The following is a 26,611-nucleotide window of genomic DNA, read 5'->3' on the forward strand; positions in this document are numbered from 1 at the left end:
CTCCCCAAATCCCCCAGCCAGCACGGCTGCTTGACAGATTGCCTGGAGGATTTTGAATATTTTAGTCCCCAGAGTAACTTTTCCCAGTTCTTGGGCAGAGTGTTCTTTGTACAGTCATCCCTCCATATCCACAGATTTCCCCCCATGGATTTAAGCATCCACAGTTTGAAAATACTTTAAAAATATATAAATTCCAAAAAGCAAACCTTGATTTTGCCATTTTATACAAGGGATACCATCTTACTGTGCCATTGTATTTAATGGGAGTTGAATATCCACAAATTTTGTTATCGACAGGGATTCCTGGGACCAAACCCCAGCAAATACCAAGGACCCATTGTACCTCTGCAAACCCTGCATGCCAGGCCTGTTGTCCTTGGGTATTCTATCAAGTCTCCATTTTCTTTTTAAAATATCAGGCTGTTTTGGAGAATGAGTTGACTACCAGTATGCAGGATTCTCTGTTTTATCAATAGTAAGGAGTGTTGTATTATGTAGATCAGTTAATTCCCCTACAAGTAAGTAGTCAGTATGTGTACAAACTGTTAGCTTGCCTGGTTGGATGACTCATTTATGTCCTCTGGTAACAAATGTTTGTCTTAATATATAAATGTCATAGCAATGTGTCCCATTTTTGCTTTGTAGCTTTTAGCCCGATAGGACGGCACTCATTCATTGTTATAGAGTTGTAACATCCTGTAATGTTTACACAGCCTATTTATATGGCAGTTTTCTGTTCAGATACATGCACATTGGTGATAGTGTCTTTAGATGCCTTAGTTTAGCTAAAGAGACTAGCTTCTGAAGCTAAAGTTAGACATTCCAGTGGAAACTTGTGAAGAAATATCATGGAAACCATAGAAAAGAACCCATCATGGTAGAAACTGGGAGCATCATATTGTATTCCAAAGAAAATCCAGTATCTTCTTTTAAACTGAGTTGTCCTAATAGGCCAGAGGATTGTTTTGAAACAGGGAAAATCATTACTATGGCTGACTGAAATATGCTTAGAATGTCTGTTTCAGTCATCAATTTTACTTCACACTGGTATTTTTTTTAAAAAAATGTTTTGCATAAACACCTCAAAGATGGAATAAATCTAATACAAACATGTAATATAAAATAAAAGTAAAAAATAAATACCATTGCTAGAGGAAATGTTATAAAGCAGTCAATGACATAATGACTCATTTTATACTAACTGAAGGTATTGCCCCAAAGTCATCTATGAGAAGTTGGAGCTTCCCCCCAAATCAACATTTTTTAAAAAATTATTATTATTCATATGACAAACTAAGATAAATCAGGTTATCATAAAATTGGTCATATCTGTTTCTTTTCTTAAGTTTTGAACTTTTTGTTTGCTGTGTCTGATATCTTTGCATACTATGCTGACATATCCAGTGAGTTTCCAGTTTTCCAGTGCTGTTCTAACTTGTTTGGCTGCTAATAACAAGGAAGAAATGAGGTTTTTACATTATATATGGATCTTTGGGCCAGAGAAAAGGATAAGCAATGCAAGATCTGGGGACTGTTGTATATTTTGGTTTGTTATTCCAAACTGCTATTTAATGATGGATGTAAAAACAACAGAACAAGGAGTCCAGGAGAGCTTGGCAGGGCAAGCTCACAATGCAAAATTTCCCTCCCAAGTCCATTTGCACGGGAAATATTCCCTTGAGTCCTTGCTGTACCCAAATATAGGGGATGTCAGTAGGGTATTTGTATGTGTGAGTGTGTTATGAACAAGTAAATCCATGAAGGATATGAATTGTGTCAGTAGTAAAATGCCAAAAACTTTAAAGAGGAGACAGTTACTGTGGTTAAGACTTAGTCTGACACCCTTGAAATCAAAGCTGGAAGCATAAGAATTGAGAAGAATATGTTTTAATTTTTGAAAGGTCAGAGTAGAAATTTTTTGCAGCGCATGTTTCTTCATTGCCACTTTTCATGTCCAAGTAATCTTGGCATGCTGATCACTGATGAAGCAATGAGTACATGATCTTCACTTTTCCATTGCTCACAAGTTGAGATCAGTGATGCTCTTGTCATTATAATTTGCATTAGTGACACTGATATTTATTGTTGAAGAGCCATTCTTGATACCAAAAGAGACTTTGATTATGTTACTATGCCTAATTCTATGATAGGTTTGAGTCATCATCTGTCATTGAAGAAGGGCGTCAGAGTTCTTTTCCACTTCAGAGAGAGGAACAAGAGGGAGAAATTGGTACATAGTATTCTGATTCCTGAATGCCCTAGTGAATAGAGAAATACATATTGTGGTTTTTTGTGACAGATTTCTATGTGAATTCTCCAGCCTTAATCTGAGTAATGCAGTAACTCAGGTAAGATTATTACTAGGGTTCTTTTTGACATTCATGCTTAGCAATCATATGCTAAGTGTGAAGATGTGCATTTTATTAGTCACTTCTTTCAAATTGCTTTGAAAATATTAAGACTTTGTGATTTGTGTGCTTTAACTTTGGCATGCATGTACATTTAACAATGTGAGGATTCAATGAATGGAAATTTTAGGCTTAGAATTATTTTAAATTTATATTACATTTATATCCCTCTTTTCTTCTAATAACTGCAAGCATACATAGTTCTCCTTTCCATATTTATTCTCACAGCACTCTTGTGAGTTAAGCTGTGTGGAGATACAGTTACTGGTCCCAAGAACACCCTCTGAGTTTTATGGCTGAGTTGGGACTTGAACCCAGGTCTCTCTTTTCCTAGTCCAACATATAACAACCACACCACACTATATAGTGCCAGCAGCTAATCTGTGATCTGTTAGCTCAAGAAATGGTATGTCATTAACCCATACTTCTTCCCATGTGTCTGCTGTAATTGATTACTTCTATCCATCCATCTTTTTGTTTTATTTTGTTTTAAGATTCAAGTTGACAACTGTTCTTTCAGTTATAGCTAATGCTACTGTGAGATATTTCCTATAATTTGATCTGAGTTCTTACCGTAACTGGCTGTAAATCCCTAGTGTCTTATTCAGCCAAAGGTATTATCTGTTACGCAAAGCTGTTACATATTAATAACCTCAACATATATAATTTATTATACCTGCAGATTGCCTTACATTCTCTGAGACAGAACAACTGCATCTCTCTTTCATGGGTGCTTTTAATACCATCATAAGACCTTCATGTGATGGATCTTCTTTCCTTTCCCCTATTCCTCTGGTTCAACTAGTAACTGATGGGGCACCTGTTGCCCTATGATGGCAACATTACACTGTCCACGCCTTCACCTTCACTGGCCTTGACATTTATATAACTTTACTCATAAAGTTGTTGTGACTCATTTGATATGAATCAAGTAAAGAGCATGCAAAATGTTATGGTACTGAAAATATGCTTTGATAGTCGCATCTGCATCTCGTGATGTGGGCTATTGTTTATGAAGCTTGTGGAAAATGCAACTTATTAAATCTCTAACTGTCCACAATTTCCTTTGTTATTTATGCAGTAGTAGTGCATCCAGTGGCAGCCAGCATTGTGCAATGGCTTGAGTATTGGACTGTGACTCTGTTGACCAGGGTTTGATTCTAAGCTCAGCCATGAAACCCACTGGGTGACCTTGGGCAAGTCACACATTCTCAGCCTCAGGGGAGGGCAAAGGCTCTAAACAAATTTCGCTAAGAAAACCCCAGGTTAGGGTCACCTTAGGGTTGCCATAAATCGGAAATGACTTGAAGGCACACAACAATAACAACAAGTACATCCAATACAAGCCAATTTGGGCAAGAATATTTGGGTGAGACCACATGGTTCACATGCATATTTGACTACTTCCAAGATCTAAAACATTCATAGAGATGCACCTTTGAAAATACTTTTACATTAGGGAAATTGTCTTTAAATCCAGCTATGACTATTTTGTGTTGAGAAAACCATGGCCCTCCTAATGCTGGGCTCCAGTTCTTCTCACTCCCCTGAAAATAATTACGGCTGCTTTCTGTGCATTGCCTAGAAGTACTCGTCTATTTGAAGTTGCTTATCAGTGGATTGCAAGAAAAGCAATAGCAAGTACATTTTTATATCACTTATCAGTGAAGTAAGCACTCCCAAAGCTGTTTACAATGTGTAATCTAATTGCCCCTAACAATCTGAGTACTCATTTTAGCAACCTATGGAAGGATGCAAAGCTGAGTGGACCTTGGAGCCCTGCCTGGGATCGAACCCACAACCTTGTGGCTTGCAGTACAGGCATTTAACCACTGCACCACCAGGAGTCACTGAACTGTTAGAATGGGTTTCCTGAAGTAAATACTAAGGTTTCTGATGTCTGTTATTATAACAAAAGTTGCTCTGCATGGTTGTGGTAATCAAGAGATGGCTGATGGAATTCTGGGAGTTACAGAAAGTAACTTTTCCATACTCTAAACTTTGCACATACACATTGAACTTTAGTGGCCTCCCTGGATCCACTTTCTCCACACCATGCATAGTTATACCTCCTGCACAAGTGCCACAAATATTGTAACCTTTGCTTTATTTGTTTATTTCATTTATGTCCTGTCTTTCTCTCACTGTGGAAGCCAAGGTGGCTTAAAGATTAAGGCAAAGTATGATAAAAGCAATGTATTGTACAAAAGTTGAAAACTATTAAATAGGCAATTGTATTGAAATATTTACAACAGTTAAAATACATATAAAATCGAAGGTAAAAGTATAGCACACACAATTAAAGGTCTTTCTAATAACGGCTTGTTTACATGAAAAAAGTCTTTGACGTTGGCAAAAGAGAGAACACAGATGGGGCCAACATAGTCCCCTCAGGATATCCAAAATAGGGGATCAGCCACTGAGAGATTCTCTCCATGTTTTCAACAAGATACCTGGATGATGACAGACAAGGAAAAGCCCTCTGCTGAATACTTCTTGTCCTATGGCTGATCCATATTTTGGCATATCCCGAGGGACTATGCTGGCCGCATCGTGATCCCTCTTTTTGCCAACAGTCAAAGACTTTTTTCTGTAAACAAGCCGTTATATAAAGACCTTAATTGTGTGTGCTATACTTTTACCTTCGATTTTATATGCACCTTTTCTAGCTCCACAGTATTCCTTTTGAGATGCTGATGAACAATTGCATTGGCTTTCTTGCAAAGGGATCTGGCAGCCCCTTTGAGATTAACTGAAAGATAGATGTTGGTAGCAACTGTAGGTAGAAGTTGGTGACTATCATTCAGTTAGTCTCAAAGGGGCTACAAGATCCCTTTGATTACTGATTTTTCATACTGGCATGGCTATGTCTTTGAACTGGCTTTCCTGGTGCAAGCAGAATGCTTTTAGGCTTCTGCTATTACAGTTAAACTGATTGCTAAGGTTGAGTATAGTGAGTGTGAGAGTAGGGAATTGGGGAGCAGTTGCTGCTAAAAATATCAAAACAGTCATTTTTCTCTTGAGGGCTTGCTAATGAATTAAATGGAGAAACCATGGGTGATGCTGGTTAGAGCTGAACTGTGGCACTGTTAAAAGGGGTATTGTGAGGAATACATCAGGACTCTTATTCTGAGTTACAGCTGGGGTCCATCTAGCTCAGGGTTACCCTAGCTGTCCTCTCCAGGGTCAGCAGCAGATATCTTTTCCAGCCTGAGAACCTTTAATTGAATGTGCTAAGGATTGAACTTGAGACATTGCACATGGAAAGCATGTGCTTTGCCACATTGCTGTGGCTTTCTCTTTACCCTCACTACGTCAGCACTTTAGAGGGTGCTGCCAGTACTTAGCTTTGTAACAGCTAAGTATATCCTTAGATTCTTTCTACCGCAGTGGCTGAGAGCAGCAATAGCTCCTTAGTGAAAGAAGAACAAGGCTTGGCTTTCAAGAGAGAAGGAGAGAATCATGGGGTAAGCCAATAGTAAAAAACAAGATTGGCCACCATTTCCTTTGTGCAAACAGAACTGTAAGAACAAAGATAATGCTTCTTTACTTGATAGATGATATCTAGAGAGAGATGCATAGGCACAATATTTGCACATGTACAAGCATGCACACGTATATATTATTATTTGTTGTTCTTGCATTTACTTAAACATATATAAACTTTCTTTCCATATGGTCAAAGCATTTGGTGATTGCTAAATATTCCAGCCTGGATGGTGCAACAGTTTAAGCACTGAATTGCAACTCTGAAGACCAGGGTTCAAATCCCTGCTTGATCATGGAAACCCGCTGGGTGACCTTGGACAAGTCACATTCTCTCAGCCTCATAAGAAAAGAAAAAGCCCCCCCCCCCCCCCCGGAACAAATCATGCCAAGACAGTCCGTTAATAGGTTCATCTTAGGATCACCATAAGACAGAAATGATTTGAAGGTACACAACAAGCACTGTAAAATGTAAAAATAAAAACACTAAGGTTTTGTTAATCTATTATCTTAAAAAAATCTTGTCAGAATTTTTGTGACATTTTAACCACATGTAGGGTGGCTGTCATTCTCTTCTAATTCAAGGAATTAGTTCCTTGCTAATTTTGTTCTTGAAGGAAGTAACAAGTAATTTTTACAGTTTTCTTCCCACCATAAGAAAGTCTTTGAAAACGACTGTCAGCCCTGCATTTTCATGGGGGATCCGTTTCAGACCCCACCCCACATGAAAATGGAATTTTGCACATATTCAACCCCACAGGCTTGAATAGGGGTGTGTACTCCTCCATTTGCTCCTTGTGATATGAAGTCTGTGCAAACAGAGGGGCAACTGTATTTGCAGTTTCTGCACAAAATTTGCCTATTTATTGTATGCAGAAAACAGCATATTCTATGGAGAAAAAATGCACAGGAAATACTCTTGTTGATAATCATTCTGTGCAAAAGCTGGACATAGAGGTGTTTTTCCCCCCATAGAAAACAGCATTTTTACACAGAAAATACTGTTTTCTGTACCACCCCCCAAAATGTAGATTTTGCATGGAACATATCTGAGAAAATTCTCATCAGTCCAAGACAGCCATTGTCAGGGTTTCCAAGCACTCAAAAAACCTTGCAGTGTGGCAGCATCTGAGATGTACAAGCAGAGGCTAAGCAGCCATCTTTCAAGGACACTGCAGTTAAATCCTTTACCACAGACTCTGAAGTGATCAGATACTTGGGTAGATGACCTCCAAGGTCCCTTCCAACTCTCAAATTCTATAATTCCATGTGAACTAATCCATGGTGCAGGTGGGAAGGCAGAAGAGAATGAGAGCCAAAGCATTTTTGGAGGCCTGGAACTGAATCTACCTAAATAGCTAATGATTGGAGCATGTTTTCTTCTACAGTATTTTGCAGTCTCGGTTTAACGTTTGGCGGGAAAGTGGGTTAACATGGTAAATCAGTATGAGGGCTCGATTTATGGCCCAAAGCAAAGTCAGAGAGACCCACAGATTTTTTTATTGTTGTTGTTGCTGTGGGGGGGATTCTATTGGGACTTCCAATTATGGAGAAAGCATGCAGGTATATATTGTGTGTCTGTGTGCCCTTCTCCTTTCACTTTGGCAACTCCAGCAAGAGGACTGCTAGAGATTTGGACTGGGACTGTAGCATGGAACAGTGGGAAAACACAGGTGGGTTGCAAGGAGAAAGTGAGTTGCTGTTTGCAGGCCCCTGTTCATTCATCCCAAGCTGGAAACGGGGCTACTTATTTATTATGTGACAACTTCTGTTTTATCAATCTTTATCCTTTATGAACACAAATAGACACATATATACACTCAATCTGTCACAGAAGGAAAGTCAAAATAGCTGCAAAATGACTTTGGATTGGTAACACAAGGAGCCAGTGGTTCCTGGTGGCTTCCTTGTCACCCAGTGAGCTAAAGAAAGCAGAGAAGAGAAGAAGGTGAATGTGGGGCTGAGGCAATACCTTTCTCCTGCTGAGTCACAACCACCAGTCTGATCTTGGGTTTTGTCTCTGGTTTAAAGTCTCTTTTGCTCAGCTTGATCTGCAAATAAAAAGGAATATGTCTTCCTTTCAGCCGATGAGTCATACCTTTTCACTTACCTCCAATAAGATCTGTGCTAGTTTCCTTAAGATCCCATAGTAGCTGAGGTGTTGGTAGCTTTTCAGAATCAAAATAATGAATGAAAAATGTCATGGCAAAGCAAATGGCCTTTGTTTCGTAAAGTCAGAGGAAACTAGAACTCTGTAATAGATTTTTCAGGAGTAACCCCCCCCCCCTCCAGGTGACCTGGAATGCATGGTGTTTGGAAAGAAGTGAACAGACGTCAGCATATCTGAATTGGTTCATTAGCTGGGATGAGTGAAATAATCTCCCAACCTGCTTTTCCTCTTGCAAGGGTCATGTAATGAGACAATTATATTCTGCTCTGGTAAAAAGAAACTTGCCTTCTTCAGATATAAATTGCATAATTAGGATTGGGGCCAAGCAAGCAAGAGGGAGAATTCACTCTTCGCATTTATCTAATTTCACCTGAGTTAGATCATGTACTGAAATAATTCAGGTGTCTGTACATTGTAGCAGTATTGGTCTCAATTGCCTGCTTAATAGTTTTGGACAGAACTCAGAAATGCAACTCCTCCATAAGGAGGCCGGCAACTGAAAGGACAAATTTAAGAAAATACTAATAGCTCAAACTTGTTAATTATGCCCTACTCTATATGTTTACACAGAGAAGAGCAAATTATAGGGTTCTTGTCTTAAAGAGTTTACATCACAATACTGGCAAAAGTGACAATTATGGGAAGAGATTAGTGCATGGGAAGAGATGAAGAAGCTAATAATTTCCCCTTCTGCTTAGCAGCTCTATTTGAGTATTTGAGATTTTTTTCTTTAAAAAAAAGATTAGATATAAAATACATTGTTGTGTATAAATATAGCTTCAGGAATTCTGACTTCTTCAATTAAGCTTGACTAACAACAAGAAAATGTATTCTCAGAATTTTTGCTACTGTTGTACCTAATCTGCGATACAGCACTGCTTCTTTTTTTAGCTGGCAAAGACGTTACAGAAATATAGAGAGATTCAAAAAGAATGGTGCAAAACTGAGTAAGAACAGCTTTAGTTTTGTACCATTCTTTTTTAATCACCCACTTTTTAAGTCTTGCAAATATAACTGCATTTTGGGTATTGACCAAGATGGATGAAATGCACTCTTACTAGAGCAGACCCACTGAAGTCAATGGGACTTAAGTTAAATGGCACATTAATTTCATCGAGCCTACTCTGATAAAACTTAACAATAGATATAGCCCTCTGTTTATCCCATTTTATTCCAGGTGCCCACAAAATCAATCTAGGGCCAAATTAACACCACATTTTAAAAATAATACCGGGGATTCAATAGTGTACATCTGCCGAATGAAAGAAACTCCACCACCATGAAACTCCAAGTCCCCTAACTATATGATCCAGAGATCTGGGTAGTGCTCCAGTTTGGATGGCATGGAGAGCTGGGAACAAGGGGAGAAAGCAAACATTTCTTGAGTGCACACAGAGAAGGAATGGACTCCTAGTTCTCCATCACTGGTGGCACAGTGGTTAAATGCCTGTACTGCAGCCACTCACTCAAAACCATAAGGTTGCAAGTCCAAGACCAGCAAAAGGGCTCAAGCTCGACTCAGGCTTGCATCCTTCCAAGGTCGCTAAAATGAGTACCCAGATTGTTGTGGGCAAATTAGTTTACAGTTGTAAAGCACTTAGACACTGCTTAGGTGGTACGAAGCGGTATATAAATGAAACTTGTTTGTTTGTTTGTTGCTAGATCCTGATCAATATATTTATGACTAATCAAACCTCTTTCTTAACAAACAAAGGAAAGCAAAAGAAAGACAGAAAGAATGAATGGACTCAGGCACAATCTGGATTGGGATTGTGGTGCAGGGAGTGGGTTAATCTCTGTCACCAGCATTTTCTCCTTGAAGTAATCTCCTCCGTCTGCCTAATGCAGTGGTTCCCAACCTTCCTAATGCCGCAACCCTTTAATACAGTTCCTCATGTTGTGGTGACCCAAACCCATGAAATTATTTTTGTTGCTACTTCATAACTGTAATTAAATAGGTGTTTTCCAATGGTCTTAGGCGACCCCCATAAAAGGGTCATTCGACCCCCAAAGGGGTCCCGACCCACAGGTTGGGAACCACTGGCCTAATGGTAGGACAAGCCCTGAGTTTGATTCTGGTAATGTGAGTAGGAAATTTAAAACCTTTCTCTTTTCACTTCTATAAAAGACTATGAGGCTTTCTTCACTGGCATTTGGGACGTCCGGAGGACGTCTCTTATAGACGCCCCTGGGCCTAGTACGGACTCCGTCCGTACAAGATGGCGCCGGCCCTTCTACATGGCTGGCGCCATCTTTGCGTATCGGACGCTGAGCGTCCGTACGCGTCGCGTCCTTTGTGATGTAGCGAGTGCGCCCCTGGCGCCTCGCTACGTCACAAACGCGACGGAAAAAGAAGCTCCATTTTGGAGCTTCTTTTTCGGTCCGCGCGGGAGTCGCGCCGTCTGAAGGCTCCGGCTCCCCCGCGGACCTACCGGCGGCGGCGGCAGAGCGCCGCAAAGCGGCAGTATGTACCCCGCCTATGATGAATTAAACCACAAACTATATCATACTTCCTGTATACTTACATGGCCTCTGTATACTTATATGGCCTCTGCCACTTAGTGGCTGATCCCTCTATAAAAAAATATGTAATCTCCCCATGACCTAAGGCCAATAGTTTGATTTTTGTTAGACATTAAGCTCAGACCTTATGATCATGGATGCATTAAGATGATGCAAGGTACAGCAGCAGCCACCAGGAACTATTCTAATATATTCTCCTCTTCCCTCCCTCACACAGCATGTGGCGTTCAAAACAAAACAAAGTGTGTTCAGTTGTCAGTTGTATTTTAGATATAAATGAAGGGTGTAAATATTATCTTAATTGAGACATATAAAAGGCAGTAACTCCTGGCGGATGAAGGACAGAGATTGATTGGCAGCCTTTCTTGCCTGCAACAGAGGTTGTTGTATCAACAGTAGACTGAACGGCATGATTTGCAGTACCAATTCATTTCATCTAATTCATTACCTCAAAAATATGACAAGTGCCTGGCACATTATATGATTCAGAATGCCTCATCTGACATTGATTAAAAAAATGTGCCACTAAATATTAATTACTGAAAATGCTACTTGTATTCAGGATTCACTCAAAAACCAAGATCTGATTTACTTTTATATTACTATTATGCTAACAGGGAGGGAAAGAGGATATAAATAACTTCTACTCAAGATGATTAGTAAGGATTATACAACTAGAAAGATGAGATTCATGAGGGTTGGAGAGGCACATTCCCCAGTTCCGTGTTGTTCTGCTTCTCTCTTTTTTTCTATTCTTTGTTGCTTGAATCCTTTCACACTAAAGTTATAGCACTATGATTCCACTTTAACTGTCATGACTTCATCTTGTGGAATCCTTGGATTTGTAGTTTGGTGAAGCAGGAGAATTCAAGTACAGTTGTCCCTCCATATTAGTGGGCTAGCCAGCCACAGAATGGAGCATCCATGGATGGTCCTGTTCCATTATTATTAATGATGGTGTGTCTATGCAGCCCCATCAACATGACCGTGAACGTTTTGTGCATGCATTGACAATAATGGGACATGACAGCCCATACTCTTTGGAGCGGGGGGGGGGGGAGGAACAGAACCACTACTGATATGGAACACTGACTGTATTTGCTCCTAAAATGCACAACCCAGGAATCAATAGGATAAACTTGTGGCAATTAAAGCAGATTCAGACAGCTGTAATTCAGCTGACATCATTGTGACATAATACCTAAAACAGGTATTAAAATGCTTCTTTGTTTAGAAAAACAGCCTGCAAAGTCAAGACCTCACTCCCATCTGGGGAAAAAAAATCCCATCTCGATTGTAGCCTTCCATAGCTGATTTGTATATAACACGAGAATATATAAAAGAGCCAGGTCCTCCTCTGTGTTGATGCCATAATTATGGCACTCCTTTCTTATAGAATTATGTGAGATCTCTGGTGCAGGCATACAGGTATACATTGATTATTGATAATTCACATTGTGTAAACTGCCTTTCTTTAGCAGTGTTTTCTGTCACAAAATCTTTTGAAATCTGTTCCTTCCTCTTTCTAATGTTTGAACAGTGCTCAGCATCTCCCATGCATCGTCCCAATCTACCTTCAGGTCTAGGAGAGAATATAGTTCCTTTGTGACTTTCAAGTGGCGGGTGTTCCAAATCAGCATGCCTTATGCTTGAAAAGCCCTCCATCTCAAAGGGCCCTTTCCAGATGATGAGAAACCCTTGCTAAAGTATCATTATGAGAATGTGGATGGTTTGAGAAGCAGAAGCATCCATTTTTGACCTTTATGTTTGACTTTCATCATCTCTCTTTCACTCATTAGTACAACCTGCTGAATGAAGACACAACTTGACCTGCAGGGATCAATCACTTACTGATTGCTTTAAGCAGAAGTTGAAAGTCAGAAGAAAGTAGCTGCTTTTAGAAAAAAAGGAGGATTTAAATTGATTACTGTAATTTAATGTTTCCAGGAGGGGGTGTGTGTGTGCGTGTGTGTGCATGCGTGTACATGCATGCATGCACACATTCTTGTATGCATAATCTCTTTCCAATGCCCTAACACTTTTCCTCTTTTATTCAGGCTTCCCCATCTAGCCACTAAGTCTAATGGGGAAGAATAAAAGAGACTAAAATGGTATTGCAAGGTATAGAAAGAGGAAATCAATGAGTACCAAAAAGTTAGCACTTCTCCTAGTGCCCATCTCTGTTCCACTTCTCTTCTTGTATCAGGTAAACAGGATTGAGAATCCATGTTTTGCCTTGTAAAACATAGTTCTGGAAGCTGTAACACAACTGTTCTGTGTCTGTTCTGTCTGAGGCAGAACTGCATGCCACACCGCAATCTATGGAAGCAATCTTAGCTTGACTCTTTGTTAGCTGAATAAGTATTTTAGGCAAAATATGTTTTATCTACATTTAACTGAAATCTTTATCTGTCATTGGTGTGTCACTTTATACTTTGGCTGGTGATGAACATGGACATTAAATCTTTGTGCAGCTTTCTTTTCCTCTCCCACAATTGTGTACCTCTTCATCCATAAAACTTCCTTGCACACTTTATGGTTAATCCTCATATACCAGGGGGGAAATGTACTAGAACAGGAGAAGGAGGAAAGTTTTCTAGTTCCAATCTGAATGCCAGTCCATTGTGTTGTTCTGATTATAGTTTGATACTCCCAGTTTGACAGTTTGTATTCCCAGTGAGAATTTGAGTGTCTCTCAATTAACCCCCCCCCCAACACAAAACAGTTTCCTTCAAGTGAGGCCAATGCAGTCACAACCAGAACACGTGATATCCGATTCACATCCTCATGGTTCACTCCCCCCTCAAATAACATAACACATTTTTAGTATTCCAATACTAAGAACCATTGGCTGAAAACAGGACCCCAATGGCAAAAAGAGAGAACGAAAAGAAAAAAGAAAAGAAAAGAAAAGAAAGCCAATGGTTTTTGGGGACATTTATCTTATATTTAAAGAAAACAAAAACACAAGTATATAAATAAAAAGTTGCTGAAATTGGGGCAGTTATTCAGAGCTGTGCAAGTTTCAGTGCCACATAATGCCTATCTTAAATATATTTTCCTTCTCTATAGATTGTGCAGGAAAGTATGACTCTGAAGACCTAATACTATAACTCATCCTGGTGGACAAGGATTAAAATAATCTGGTTGCTAGGTTTACCAAATCAAAAGCTTCCTTCAAGACACTACTTTAATTAGTGAGGGGTGTAGATATGTGAATGGCCACTTTTAGATACTGCAAATGAATACCTGAGTTATGCAGTCACCTGGAATTTCAGGCTGGGAAGCATTCAGAAGCCCATTCACAATACACAGTTAGAGCACTATTTTTCCACTTTAGTCGCCATGATTTTTCCTATGGAATCCTGGGATTTGTAGTCTACATTCAACTGCAAATCCCAGGATTCCACAGGATGGAACCATGGCAGTTAAAGTGGAATGATAGCACTATAACTGTATAGTGTGGATGAGCCCCAGGAAAGAATTGCCATTCAACACAGACCAACACAGAGATTAATATGTAGATCACTTCCTCTCAACCTAACGTCACACAGTATATATACCCCACTCACTCCTATGCCAGCACTCTCTGAAGATGCCAGCCACAGATGCTGGCGAAACGTCAGTAATAAACTCTTCCAGAACACAATCACATACCTGAAATCCCCACAAAAAGTATGGATTCCAGCTGTGAAAGCCTTCGACTTCACAATTTACAAGGGAATTCTCTTTCATTTGAGAAATTATATTCTCATATAAATTTTTTTAATTGAAAGAGATCATAGAACAGCAACTGGGCATGAATGTATAGTTAGGTCCTACTGGCCATTTGATCCTAGCAATAGTGATCTGAACAGCTTAATTTGACTCATTCTCTGATGATTTTGCATTTACATGGACAAGGGAGTGCTTTTTTTTAAAACAAAAAATATTTGCAAACAATTTATGTGGGTCATAACAGTGCTTGCAGCTCCTGTTGACATTAGCAGTAGCTTGTAGCACACATCTGAGGACAGAATGGGCAACTTTGACAGTGGAAATTGCCGAAGTGATGCAAGGCCTTGATAAGTATGTGACAGTAAACAAATGATGCCTGGGTTTATTGTTACAAATATTGGCCGCCATCCTAAACACATTTGCATGGCAGCAGGTTTCATTGATTGCAGCAGGACTTATTTCCCTGTTAAGTGTGTTTAGGATTACAGCTACTGTTTCCTTATTAAACATTAAACATTTATTTTGTTATGTGGAGGCTGAACCACCCATTGATGAGGAGGAAAAAAGGATCCCCCCCCTTTTACAGTAACGTGGAAACTTGAGATGGTAAAGGGTATCATGTCCTCTTGCAGTGTTTTCTTGTACTCCCAGTAACCTCTTCAGAGTTCTTTGTCTGTTGTTGTTAGCTGCCCTCAGGTCAACCTCAACCCTCAGCAATGGGGATGGGGCATCTCCAAGGTTCCCTGTCCTTGACTGCCATGCTCAGGTCCTATAGGCTCAGGCCCATGGCCTCCCTGATCCAGTCTAATCATTTGGCGTGTAGTCTTGCTCTCCTTTTACTGCCCTCTATTTTTCCCAGTATCATTATATTTTCTAATGATCCATGCCTTCTCATGATGTACCCAAGGTATGACAGACTCCATTTAGTCATCCTGGCTTCCAGGAAGAATTCTGGTTCAATCTGTTCTAGGAGCCCTTTGTTTGTCTTCTTGGCCATCCATGGTATCTTCAGCACTCTTCTCCAGCATCAATGAGTTGGTTTTCCTTCTATTGGCTTTCTTCACTGTCCAGCTCTCACATCCATACATTATTCTAGATAGGGCTGTCCCTTCTGTTAGCTGCACTAAGGCAAACCTATCATAGGGTTTTCTTGGCAGGATGTAAAAGTGGGTATTTAATTCACACATATACATATCTCATTAATTAAAGCAAGGAAGATGATGCCTTGATAGGTCTCACAACCAGATTATTTTAATCCTTGTCCACCAGAATGAGTGAAGTGAGAAGTTGGGAGTCATTCTGAGATGCTCACTAAGCTAGACTGCAGTCCTTGGGTACAATGAAAATAAACAGCATTAAAGCCTCATAGTGAAAAAGTTCTTTTTTTGGCAACAGTTCCCAGAATCCCAGATTTGGGGAAATATAGTAAAAATAAAAGTAATATTTTAAAGATCTGCTTAAAATCAGTTCAGTTGCCCATCTGATCTGCTTTTATAGGTAGGATTATGTGGCAAAGGGATGCATTATCTTGACTCCATATTTTGGACCAAGCCCCTAAGCAAGCTGGTTGGAATAAGAGTATTGGTCCTAGAAGCACCTCTGTTACCAAATGGTTAAGGAAACAAATCAATGATGGGCATAATTTGTGTTGTCTTTTTGTGAAAAATGCATTTGTGAGGCCCAGTTTAGCTTGTAAATACATTGTTTTAATTTACATCAAATGTGGGGGGGGGGGGGTGTTAAATATATTCATTTGAAAAGTGTTGCATAGCAGTATTACACTAAAATTATTTTGGATGCCAAAATTTAGTATGTATGTATTAGACCTTGTAAGAAATTATATAGGTTTCTCTTGGGTCAAGATTCACCACATGCGCTCTGTATCACTGCTGAGCTTCCTGCCTGTACACTTTGAATTTGTGTGTGCCTTCGAGTTATAAGGCGAACCTATCATAGGGTTTTCTTGGAAAGTTTCTTCAGAAGGGATTTGCCCTTGCCGTCCTCTGAGGCTGAGAGAGTGTGACTTCCCTAAGCCACCCAGTGGGTTCCTATAGCTGACCATGAATTCAAACCCTGGTTTCCAGAGTAGTAGTCTAATGCTCAGAGCACTACAACACTCTGGTTGTCAGACTGAAATCCCATTTTCCCCATAAATTTCAATGACCTTCAGCCAGTCACAATTTGTCAGCATAACATGTCTTGCCAGATTGTTGTGAAGATAAAGTTTATGTGTTCTTCGTTCACGGGGCTGAGGGTGGGGTGGAGTAGTGCTGATGGTACATTCAACACCTTTAACTTTAGGAGATGAAAAGGAATTACAGTTAAAGTAGATATAGTTGCGGTGACCCAACATTTTACAAGCATTTCTTCCTCCACTCCCTGTGCTGTTGCCTTGATACAGAAGAAAATTAATTCTCTTCTTTTGAATGTGTACTGCCTTTCTGTCTTCTGCTCTTGAATTTTTTGAAAGGTTGGCTCGAGTGTCCTCTGCTCACTGCAGTGGAGGCAAAACAAACTACATTTCACTTTTTTTTCAACAGAGCAGAGGTGGGATGGGAGCACTTCACTCCAAATGCTATCCTTATCTTTCTTCCCCACCTCCAGCAGTGAGGGCGGTTTTCATCATCTCGTTGACTGTTTTATCTCACCTCTCTCTGTTCCTTCCTGTTCTCACAGGAAAGCAGAAAGAAAGTGAAAATCAGTTGGCCGTCTTTTTATCGACAGATTCAAACATCCACGGCTTGATCTTCCCCAGTAAGCAAACCTTGATTTTGCCATTTTATATACGAGACATCATTTTACTGTACCATTGTATTTAATGGGACTTGAATATCCACGTAATTTGGTATCCCTAAGGGGTCCTGGAACCACACTCAGCAGATACCAAGGACCCACTGTAAATGGGGAGGAAAAAGATTAATGCAACAGTTTTGAGGTCTTCTCTGAGCTGTTCTGTACGCTCACCTCCACATATCACTTCCATTGTTGTAAATGCAGGGATGGCTGGTAGCTTTCATGTCAGAGAGATAGTGAATATGTTCTAGATTTTCATCTTAACTTTTTTTTTATTTCCAGAGTGATAGGTATATTAGATTGCTGCAAGGAAAATTTTCATCTTAACTTTCACAAGCCTATTCAAGGTGCTGAACACTATCCCTCAAACAGATTCAGCACCTTGGATAGCTCATTTAAAGTTTGGACTAAAAGTCGGAAAAGATTTTCATGCCAGATACTATGGCTCAGAACAGGCCAGTGTAGAGATATTTCCATGAAGGAAAATCCTGGAGGCAACAGTCCATGTGCATATAGCCTTTACTGGCACTCAGCCTCAGCTTCCCATATGCCAAATATGCAATAATTGCTTGTATCACAAGGGTGTTGTGAGGCTTAATGAAACAAGGCTTGGGAAGGATTCTGAACTGTGAGCTTATTGATATATTATTTCACTCAGTTTGCATATTTTACTGTACCAGTAAATAGCTGGTCATAATAATACTCATTTTCCTTTATCCTAGAATGTCTTTTTTCTTTGGGCTCCACACATTTTTCACAATAGCTTGCTTATCAAAATGACCTAAGGCTTTCAGTTCCTATAGCACATTTCCTATTATGACTGTGTTTTTTCCTATGTAAAAAGCTGGATCCTTTTTCTCTTCCTAAAGTGGCCTTGCCACAGAACAGAGAAAGAGGACTGGATGCAAGGGCTGTTAAAACCAATATTAGGCAGGTGCTGGAAAGAATGGATGTGATTTATGGGCTTAGATGGGAATCTAAGAAGAGGAACCACAGGGAAGAGACAATATTACCTAGATTCACTGTTTGTACAGTATATTCTTTTAATCAAGAACAAATGTGAGGTATTAAAATATGGCACATTTAGGATTTTTTTAGCAGTGGACCATAAAAACAATGGTACAGAATGTGCTTTGCATGCAAGAGAAACCTGGCTTCAACCATTACCTTCCTCTATTAAAAAAGGAGGAGTCTTGTTTGTTTGATTGATTAATCGATATTAAGCCTTTCACCTGAATGAGACTCAAAACCACAGGGTAGACAAGAGAAAGTTTCATGGCTCTTCCAGACATGACAAGTGTGACAAACAATATTGGGCAAGCTAGGCTATGAGTCCATCTTCCAGTGAATCTGTACACTGGTTTTCTTGTGAGTAGAAGGGCAGACTAAAACTTCTACAGTGGTAACAGATCAGACAGAGTCACAACCTGCTTCAAAGACATGCTTCCTGTACTTAAATTATGGTGCACAGTTTAAGAGGAGACTATGAACTCTACAAGCACCACCTTTAACTTCTTGTAGTTCAGGAGTAAACAACTTTGTGCTACCCATGGGATCATATCCCCCCCCCCATTTCCTGAAAGCCTGCTGTGGGCCACCACCATACTACCACCACACCATCAACATTTGACAACAAATTGCATCACTGAAATATTTTTTAAAAACTGGAAAAAGCCATTAAAGAAAGGAAAATGTACTTGCTTTATAGGAGGTTTTCTGGTGGTGCAAAGAGCAAACATCTCTTCTACAGCTAAGTGAAAATGATTGTTTAGAAAAGGTTTTAGTGGCTGACAGTAAAATTTTTGACAGTGCACTGAATTTCACCTGTGGTTTATTTGCAAGGTGTGTGTATGTGTTGAGGGGCTATGGGCCTCAAAAAGAATTTGGGGCTGCATGGAGACCATGAGATCCTTGTTGCCCATTCCTACTCATATTATGCCCCCCTCCCCCAACGATAGCCTTTTAAAAAAACAGCAGTTAAAGAAGACAGTATGAAAGCTTGTGCTCACTCTTTGTTGTTTGCCATCAGGTCAACTTGGACTCATGGTGACCCCTATGAATGAGAGACCACCAAGAGTCCAGGGCATCAACTGCCCTCTTCAGATCTTGCAAGCTCAGGGCTGTGGCTTCTTTCTTGGGACTACAGGACCTTGACACAACTAGGGGGCTGTGATAAACTATTCCTTCCATTTTCTTCACCTCTGTAGCTAATTCCTGGCCATGCTCAGCACTCCGTGCACATTTTCACTCTGCTTTCTCTTTTCTCTCAGCTGCTTCCTCCTGCCTTCTTCTCCTTGTCTTCTAAAGTGTTCCAGATCAGTTTTGCCAACATCAAATACCATTTGGATTGCTGTCTCCTTCAATCTCTTTGTGTGTATGTGTGTGTGTGATCTCTAGCTTCTGTGTGTGTGTGATCTCTAGCTTCTGTGTTTTTTTTAATTTCTCATTTCTTAGGGCCTAAGAGACAAGACTGGGAATCATATGGCCTGCCAGATGTTGTTGGACTGCAAGCCCCAACAACGTTAGCCAATTTAGGCCAATGATATGATGGTGAGGGATGCTGGGAGTAGCAATACATCAGGAATCCCATATCCCAAGCACCTTAGGCCAGGGTAGACAATTTATATCATTAGGACAAATTTCTTGTGAGTCTTGGTCTAATTCCATTTAGTCCAGCCATGTCTTGGTTCCCCACTGAGTAAACTGGAAAGGGTAGGAGGTGAAGGGAGATGGTAGGACACACACACACACACACAGAGAGAGAGAGAGAGAGAGAGAGGCACCTCCATTTCACTCTGGCTATACCAGCCTTTTGTCCTGCCCCCAACAGCTAAGGAAATACAGTACAGCCTTCAACAGGAGAGGAGTCACTTGTTAAGGCACTGGAAAAGGACTTGAGAGATCAGAGAGCCATGAGTTTCTGTCTCTTGCATGACCTCCCTCATAGATTGGAACCATCTAATTAAAAAGATTGTATGTACAGCGCTGTGTAAATTTACAGCGCTTTATAAATAAAGGTTAATAAATAATAATAATAATAATAATAATAATAATAATAATAATAATAATAGTGTTGTTATGAGGAAAGCTGTATGCACCTTTGAACCTTTTGGTGGAAGATCAGGCATAAATGCCACTAATCAGATATTTGTTTGGGAGCCCCTGCACTAGGTTCTTCTGCTTATCCACCCCAATTCACCTAATCACTGCCAAAAGCTTCAGCATCACCACAAAAACATAAGATGTGTTGCAATATAGATTGAAGATAGATATCCTCTTAACAGCTGCAGAGATTAAATCTCAGGCTGTGATCTTAGAAATACTTGGATTGTTTGCTTTAAGGCAGTCCTTTTCAAGTGAGTAAGACCACTTTAGAAGTAAGTTAATGAATTTATTTTATTATTTATTTATGTATTGGAATTATATACTGCTTTTCTCCCAAAATGGGATTCAAGATAGCTGGGTTTGCAATGTCTGTGCAATTAGCACTACTGTGCTAGCTGGTTACAAAACAAAACAAACAAACTTCATTTATATATCACTTCATACCACCTAAGCAGTGTCTAAGCAGTTTACAACTGTAAGCTAATTTGCCCCCAACAATCTGGGTACTCATTTTAGCGACCTCAGAAGGATGCAAGCCTGAGTCAAGCTTGAGCCCTTTTGCTGGTCTTGAACTTACAACCTTATGGGTTTGAGTGAGTGGCTGCAGTACAGGCTTTTAACCACTGCATCACCAGGGCTCCTTAGGTCTTCTCTCTAATCCAGGAACATGTTTCTTTGGGGTTTAGTTCTTTGTTTTCATTGAGGGCAGTTGGTTAGAAATATCTTAACAGCAAGCTACCACACGTTCTTTTTAAGACTGATTGCTTTTGGGAATGTTTGCTATTCTATTCCTGGTCAACTTAAATAGCCATCCAATCGCAGATGTCAGTATTAATGATATTCAAATAGTCTTAGATCTTTGCAAACAGTTTTGAGATTTAACAGTGCACTGAAGTGAACTGGTAGTATGCAAGGTCTTAAATAGTTAATATCAGCCTCTCTCTCTCCGTTTTTGCCTTGCTCTCTCTCCTGAAATGAGATTGCACTTCATCATTTACTGAATGACGTCAAGGAGAAAAGCCCTGGTTAGGATGAAAGATAGCAGCAGATTGATCTCAAAGTACATGGCAAGAACTGGATAAGCAGGTGTTTTTATTCCTGAATTTGTTGCTCCATACTGTAATATTGCTTTTTCTCCAATAATATCTAAACAGATAACAGTGCAGATATGCGTTGTTGATGGCCAGGTACCTGATGTGGCATCTTTAGCATGCCTGTTTGAAGAAGGTGTCTTTTTCTTTTGCTGTTGGCTGAATGATTCTAAACTGTAGTGTTTGATCATTTTCTTTGACTGGTTACTGATTTGTTATTATTCATTTACCAGTTGACTCTGATATATGGTGACCCTGTCCTAGGATTTGCAGGGTTAATTCAAAAAAGGTTTGCCATTGCCTTCCTCTAAGGCTGAGAGGGTATGTCTTGCCCGAAGCTAATAGTAGGGCTTCCATAGCTGAATTCAAACCCTGGTCTCCTAGAATCCTACAACAACACTCAAACCACTGTACCATGTTAGTTGTAAAAAACCCCACAGTGAACTGGATTGTTCCCCATAGATTTGATTCCATCTTCTTTGATGCTGCAGGACAATACTCCAGCAGACTACTCCTGCTGGATTCCTTCATTTCTCTCCCAAAGCCAAACCCAGACAATCTGCTTAATGATGAAAATAGCACCTTCTTCCATGTACAGAAATTGATAATATTGGCAATTGAATATCAATGATGGAATTGCATTCTCCACCATACATGGGAATGGACGGACAGACAGACAGACAGACAGATTAGATTAGATTACTTGGCTGCTGTTGTTACCCCACTAGCATCTGATGCCTCAGACACCTTCCTTACTCTACCTAATGGTAGGACTGAGCATGTTTTGTTTTTTGTGCATATTTCTAATGCTTTCTGCCAAATTGCCCTTTCTACATAGGGCTTGAGTCTCCTCCTCAAATTCATTTATGAAGCTGTTTCAGTCAGCAGCTGGTTATTGCCCTATTTAGAGTTGCCTTGGAAGCCTCAAGTGTACATACACAAAAACCTGTGGAAGCAAGTCAAAATGCTATACCCTGTGACCTAGGTGAAATTGTAATGAGTTCTTGCTCTGTTTGGCCTGAGGCTGGATTTTATTATCTTGACCACTGTCTGTGCCATGTAATATGTCAGATTTTCCACTTTTACCCCGCTCATACTTGGAGTATGTTTATAAACGCCTTTATTGTCTCTAATACACTTCCATATTGTTTCCAGTTTTCCTATTCTCCTTGCCCTTCCCTCTCTGTCAGTGGTAACTGAAGGTTGATTATTGCTCACAGTCTGCTTCCCTTTACACAGAACGGATTGCCTTAGAGCTCCCTCTACAGATGGATGTTTAATAATGTATGACAGGACCTTGCTCGGATCAATCCAAACATCCATCTGTTATGACTCTGAAAATGGCCTGGTCTAGAAGCTCTCAAAGAAATACTGATACATTTCTGATTTGTGGACCAGATGTGGTATGTGTCTGTCTGTGTTTTGTTCCCCAGCTTGAAAACTCTTCTGTTTTACCTCTTATTGGAGATAGGGGACTTTTGAAAGCTTGGGAAACTGTTGCATGGAGGTGAGTTCTGGTTTGCCAGTTGGGGATGTGTTAGAATCATAGAATCATAGAATCGTAGAGCTGGAAGAGACCACAAGGGCCATCCAGTCCAACCCCCTGCCATGCAGGAAATCTAAATCAAAGTATTTTCAAAGATCTTTCGGCCTCTGACGGAGAGAGAAGGCTGGCCCAGTACCATCAGGGGCTAGCCTGAAGAAGGAGGCTCCTCCCTCCCCAACTGTCATCTTTCGGCCTCTGAGGGAGAGAGAAGGCTGGCCCAGTACCAGCAGGGACTAGCCTGAAGAAGAAGAGCCCTCCCTCCGGTCCATCTGCCTTGGTCCAGGCCTCAGAGGGAGAGAAGAATGCTGGACCTGATTCCCTCCCCCCTCACCATTCCCTTCTCCTTTTGTGTCGTGTCTTTTAGATTGTAAGCCTGTGGGCAGGGAATTGTCTGTTATCCCCTCTATTGTAAACCGCTCGGATTCCCAGTGATTGGGCGGTATATAAATAAAACCTATTATTATTATTATTATTATTATCCCCTTACTGTCAGGAAGTTCCTCCTAATGTTGAGGTGGAATCTCTTTTCCTGGAGCTTGCATCCATTGCTCCGGGTCCTAGTCTCTGGAGCAGCAGAAAACAAGCTTGCTCCCTCCTCAATATGACATCCCTTCAAATATTTAAACAGGGCTATCATATCACGTTTTAACGTTCTCTTCTCCAGGCTAATCATCCCCAGCTCCCTAAGTCATTCCTCATAGGGCATAGTTTCCAGACCTTTCACCATTTTAGTCCTCCTCCTTTGGACATGCTCTCTATGTCCTTTTTTAATTGTGGTGCCCAGAACTGGACACAGTATTCCAGGTGGGACCTGACCAAGGCAGAATAGAGTGGCACTATTACTTCCCTTGATCTAGACACTATACTTCTATTGAAGCAGCCTAAAATCACATTGGCCTTGTTAGCTGCCGCATTGCACTGTTCACTCATGTTCAACTTATGGTCAACTTGGACTCCTAGATCCCTATCTCATGTACCTGTAGTTTCATTCAGCCAGGTGTCCCCCATCCTATATCTGTGCATTTCATTTTTTAAGCCGTAAGTGCAGTACCTTACATTTCTCTGTGTTGAATTTCATTTTGTTAGCTTTGGCCCAGTTTTCAAGTCTGTTCAGGTCATTTTGAATCTTGATCCTGTCCTCTGGGGTATTAGCTACTCCTCCTAATTTGGTGTCATCTGCAAATTTGATAAGTATGCCCCCAATTTTGTCCTCCAAGTCATTGATAAAAGATGTTGAATAGAACTGGGCCCAGGACAGAGCCCTTTGGGACCCCACTGGTCACTTCTCTCCAGGATGAAAAGGAGCCATTGTTGAGCACCCTTTGGGTTCGGCTGGTCAACTAGTTACAAGTCCATGTAACAGTTGCCTTGTCTAGCCCACATTTTACAAGCTTGTTTGCAAGAATGTCTTGGTAAACCTTGTCAAAGGCCTTACTGAAATCACGATATACTATACCCACAGCATTCCCTTCATCTAACAAGCTGGTAATTTTATCAAAAAAAGAGATCAGGTTTGTCTGGCATGACTTCTTTCTCTGAAACCCGTGTTGACTTTTTGTGATTATGACATTGCTTTCTAGATGTTCACAGACTCTCTTTTTAATGATCTGCTCTAGAATCTTTCCTGGTATATATGACAGACTAACTGGACGATAATTGTTGGGATCCTCTTTTTTCCCCTTTTTGAAGATGGGGACAACGTTTACCCTCCTCCAGTCTGCTGGGACTTCTCCTGTTCTCCAGGAGTTTTCAAAGATTATTGCCAATGGCTCTGATATTACATTTGCCAGTTCTTTTAATACCCTTGGATGTAGTTCATCTGGTCCTGGAGACTTATATTCATTTAGGTTTAACAGGTATTCCTGTACTATCTCTTTACTTATTCTGTGCTGAAATTCCTCTTTTCTGTCCTCTGCTCCATTATCCTCAGGTTGAGCACCCTTTTCCTTTTCTGAGAAGACTGTAGCAAAAAAAGATGTTGAGTAATTCTGCCTTTTCTCTGTCCCCTGTTAGCATTTTGCCATCTTCTGCACGCAGTGGGCCCACCGTTTCCTTCTTCTTCCTTTTGCTGAGGACATATCCAAAAAATCCTTTTTTGTTGTTCTTAACCTCTTGTATTTGTTGTATTGAACTAAGCTGTGTTTTGAAAATGGATGATCTGTTGCATGGAACTGAATTGTGTTTTACTGCCATAAAGAGCTGATGCATTGGACGGAGGTGTACTTTAAAAGGAGCTGTATGTAAAAAGACTTGCAAGAAGCTGGTATACTGAACTAAGCTGTGCTTTGTGTGATTAGAGATGTGTGTGATGAGGATCAGAGACATGCCAGGAGGATGAAGAAACTGACACAGTATGTTTGAAAGAATGCTGGAAAAGTTTTCAATAGACTACTTGAGCAATTTCCAAAGCTTGGAAAATGTGCTTTCCTTTCCTTTCCTTTTTTTTTTCTTGGACTACAGCTCCCAGAATCTCCCAGCCAGCAGGAGAGCGTAGCTGGGGAATTGTAATCCAAAAAAGTAACTTTCTCTGAGATTACCCCCCCAACCCACTTTTTCTTACATTTATGGGCACATAACTCAAGTGGGATTCCCAAACCAATATATTGGCAACTGTGAGACAGTGGTTTGGACAGAAAGTAGGTATTTGGGATTAGAAAAAGCTGTCAGATGGAAGGTACTGGCAGCAGCCATGAAAACAAATGAGATCTCATAGGGAGAAGGTTGGAAATAGGAGACAGAGAACTGATGAGCCTGTGACACAGAAAGTGGCTATGGGAGTGATGCAGAGAAAGGATGATTAAAGGAGACAGAAGTGAATGTATGGAGAGATAAAATGAGAAACAAAAGAGAATGGTGAATCAGATGCTGAAGGAAGTGAGGAGACAGGTGGTACAGTTGATCCAGGGACAGTTTTGTACCACTTTAACTTCCACGGTTCGATGCTGTGGAATCCTGGGATTTGCAATGTGGTGAACAACTTAGAAATATCTGTCAAAGAGTTCTAGTGTTGTAGTTCAAGAGAGGGCACCTGAGTTCTTTAGCAGAGATTTCTTTGTACCTCACCAAACTACCAATCTGATGTTTCTGTAGATTGGGCAGTTAAAATGGTATCAGGAGCAGGAAAGTAATGGGCAATGGAACCCTTCAGGAACTTCAAGACACTCCAAGTTGCTTCAAATGATACCTTTTGACTGAAACACCTTCTCTGTCTCTCTGCTTCTTTCTCTGAAGGCAAAGCTATGGCTTTGCTGACTGATTGGTCCTGAAGAAGGCTAGGAGCCAAAGATTTCCACTACTGTGAAGTCAAAGGCTTTCATGGCTAGAATCCATAGGTTTTTGTGGGGTTTTCAGGCTTTGTGGCCGTGTTCTGGAATAGTTTATTCCTGATGTTTCATCAGCATCTGTAGCTGGCTTCTTCAGCCATACTGCTACCTCTATAGTATTTGGTTACTTCAAAGCTTACTTATTTGTTTGTTGAATTTATAGCCTGACTTCTTCCCAAATGATAAAACCAAGTAAAGCAAATACAGTATAACTAAAGCATAAAACGGAGTAAGAGTATAAGATTAAAAAGAAGGTGGGGGGCCAGCACGTAACAATCTGTAAGCCACTCTGAGGGGTTTTGTGGATGAAAACAAATACATACATACATTTAAAGCCCCTTTGATTTCAGTCCAACAGAAATGCCAAAGGCAGAAGGAGGAGTGGCTAACCTAGCTTGCTTTGATAGTGACCCCCATAGCCTGGGAGTGGTTCTGGACAATTCTGGGCA

At 40.4% G+C, this 26,611-nt stretch overlaps 1 protein-coding gene across 5 annotated transcripts in view; it reads left to right on the top strand.

Moving 5' to 3' along the window:
- PDE4D (phosphodiesterase 4D) overlaps positions 1-26,611 on the top strand; it is a 574,941-nt gene that overhangs the window by 134,799 nt on the left and 413,531 nt on the right. Inside the window, exon 1 of one of the 5 annotated variants that reach the window (XM_042454654.1) lies at positions 5,856-5,875. The exons of the other annotated variants lie outside the window; for them this stretch is intronic. Within the exon in view, the coding sequence (XP_042310588.1) occupies positions 5,871-5,875 (5 nt within the window). The 5' untranslated portion in view covers positions 5,856-5,870. Of the gene's footprint in view, positions 1-5,855; positions 5,876-26,611 lie in introns of those variants that run through there. 5 annotated transcript variants of the gene reach the window in all.

Source organism: Sceloporus undulatus, chromosome 2 (genome assembly GCF_019175285.1).
Source record: "Sceloporus undulatus isolate JIND9_A2432 ecotype Alabama chromosome 2, SceUnd_v1.1, whole genome shotgun sequence".
Classification (NCBI taxonomy): domain Eukaryota; kingdom Metazoa; phylum Chordata; class Lepidosauria; order Squamata; family Phrynosomatidae; genus Sceloporus; species Sceloporus undulatus.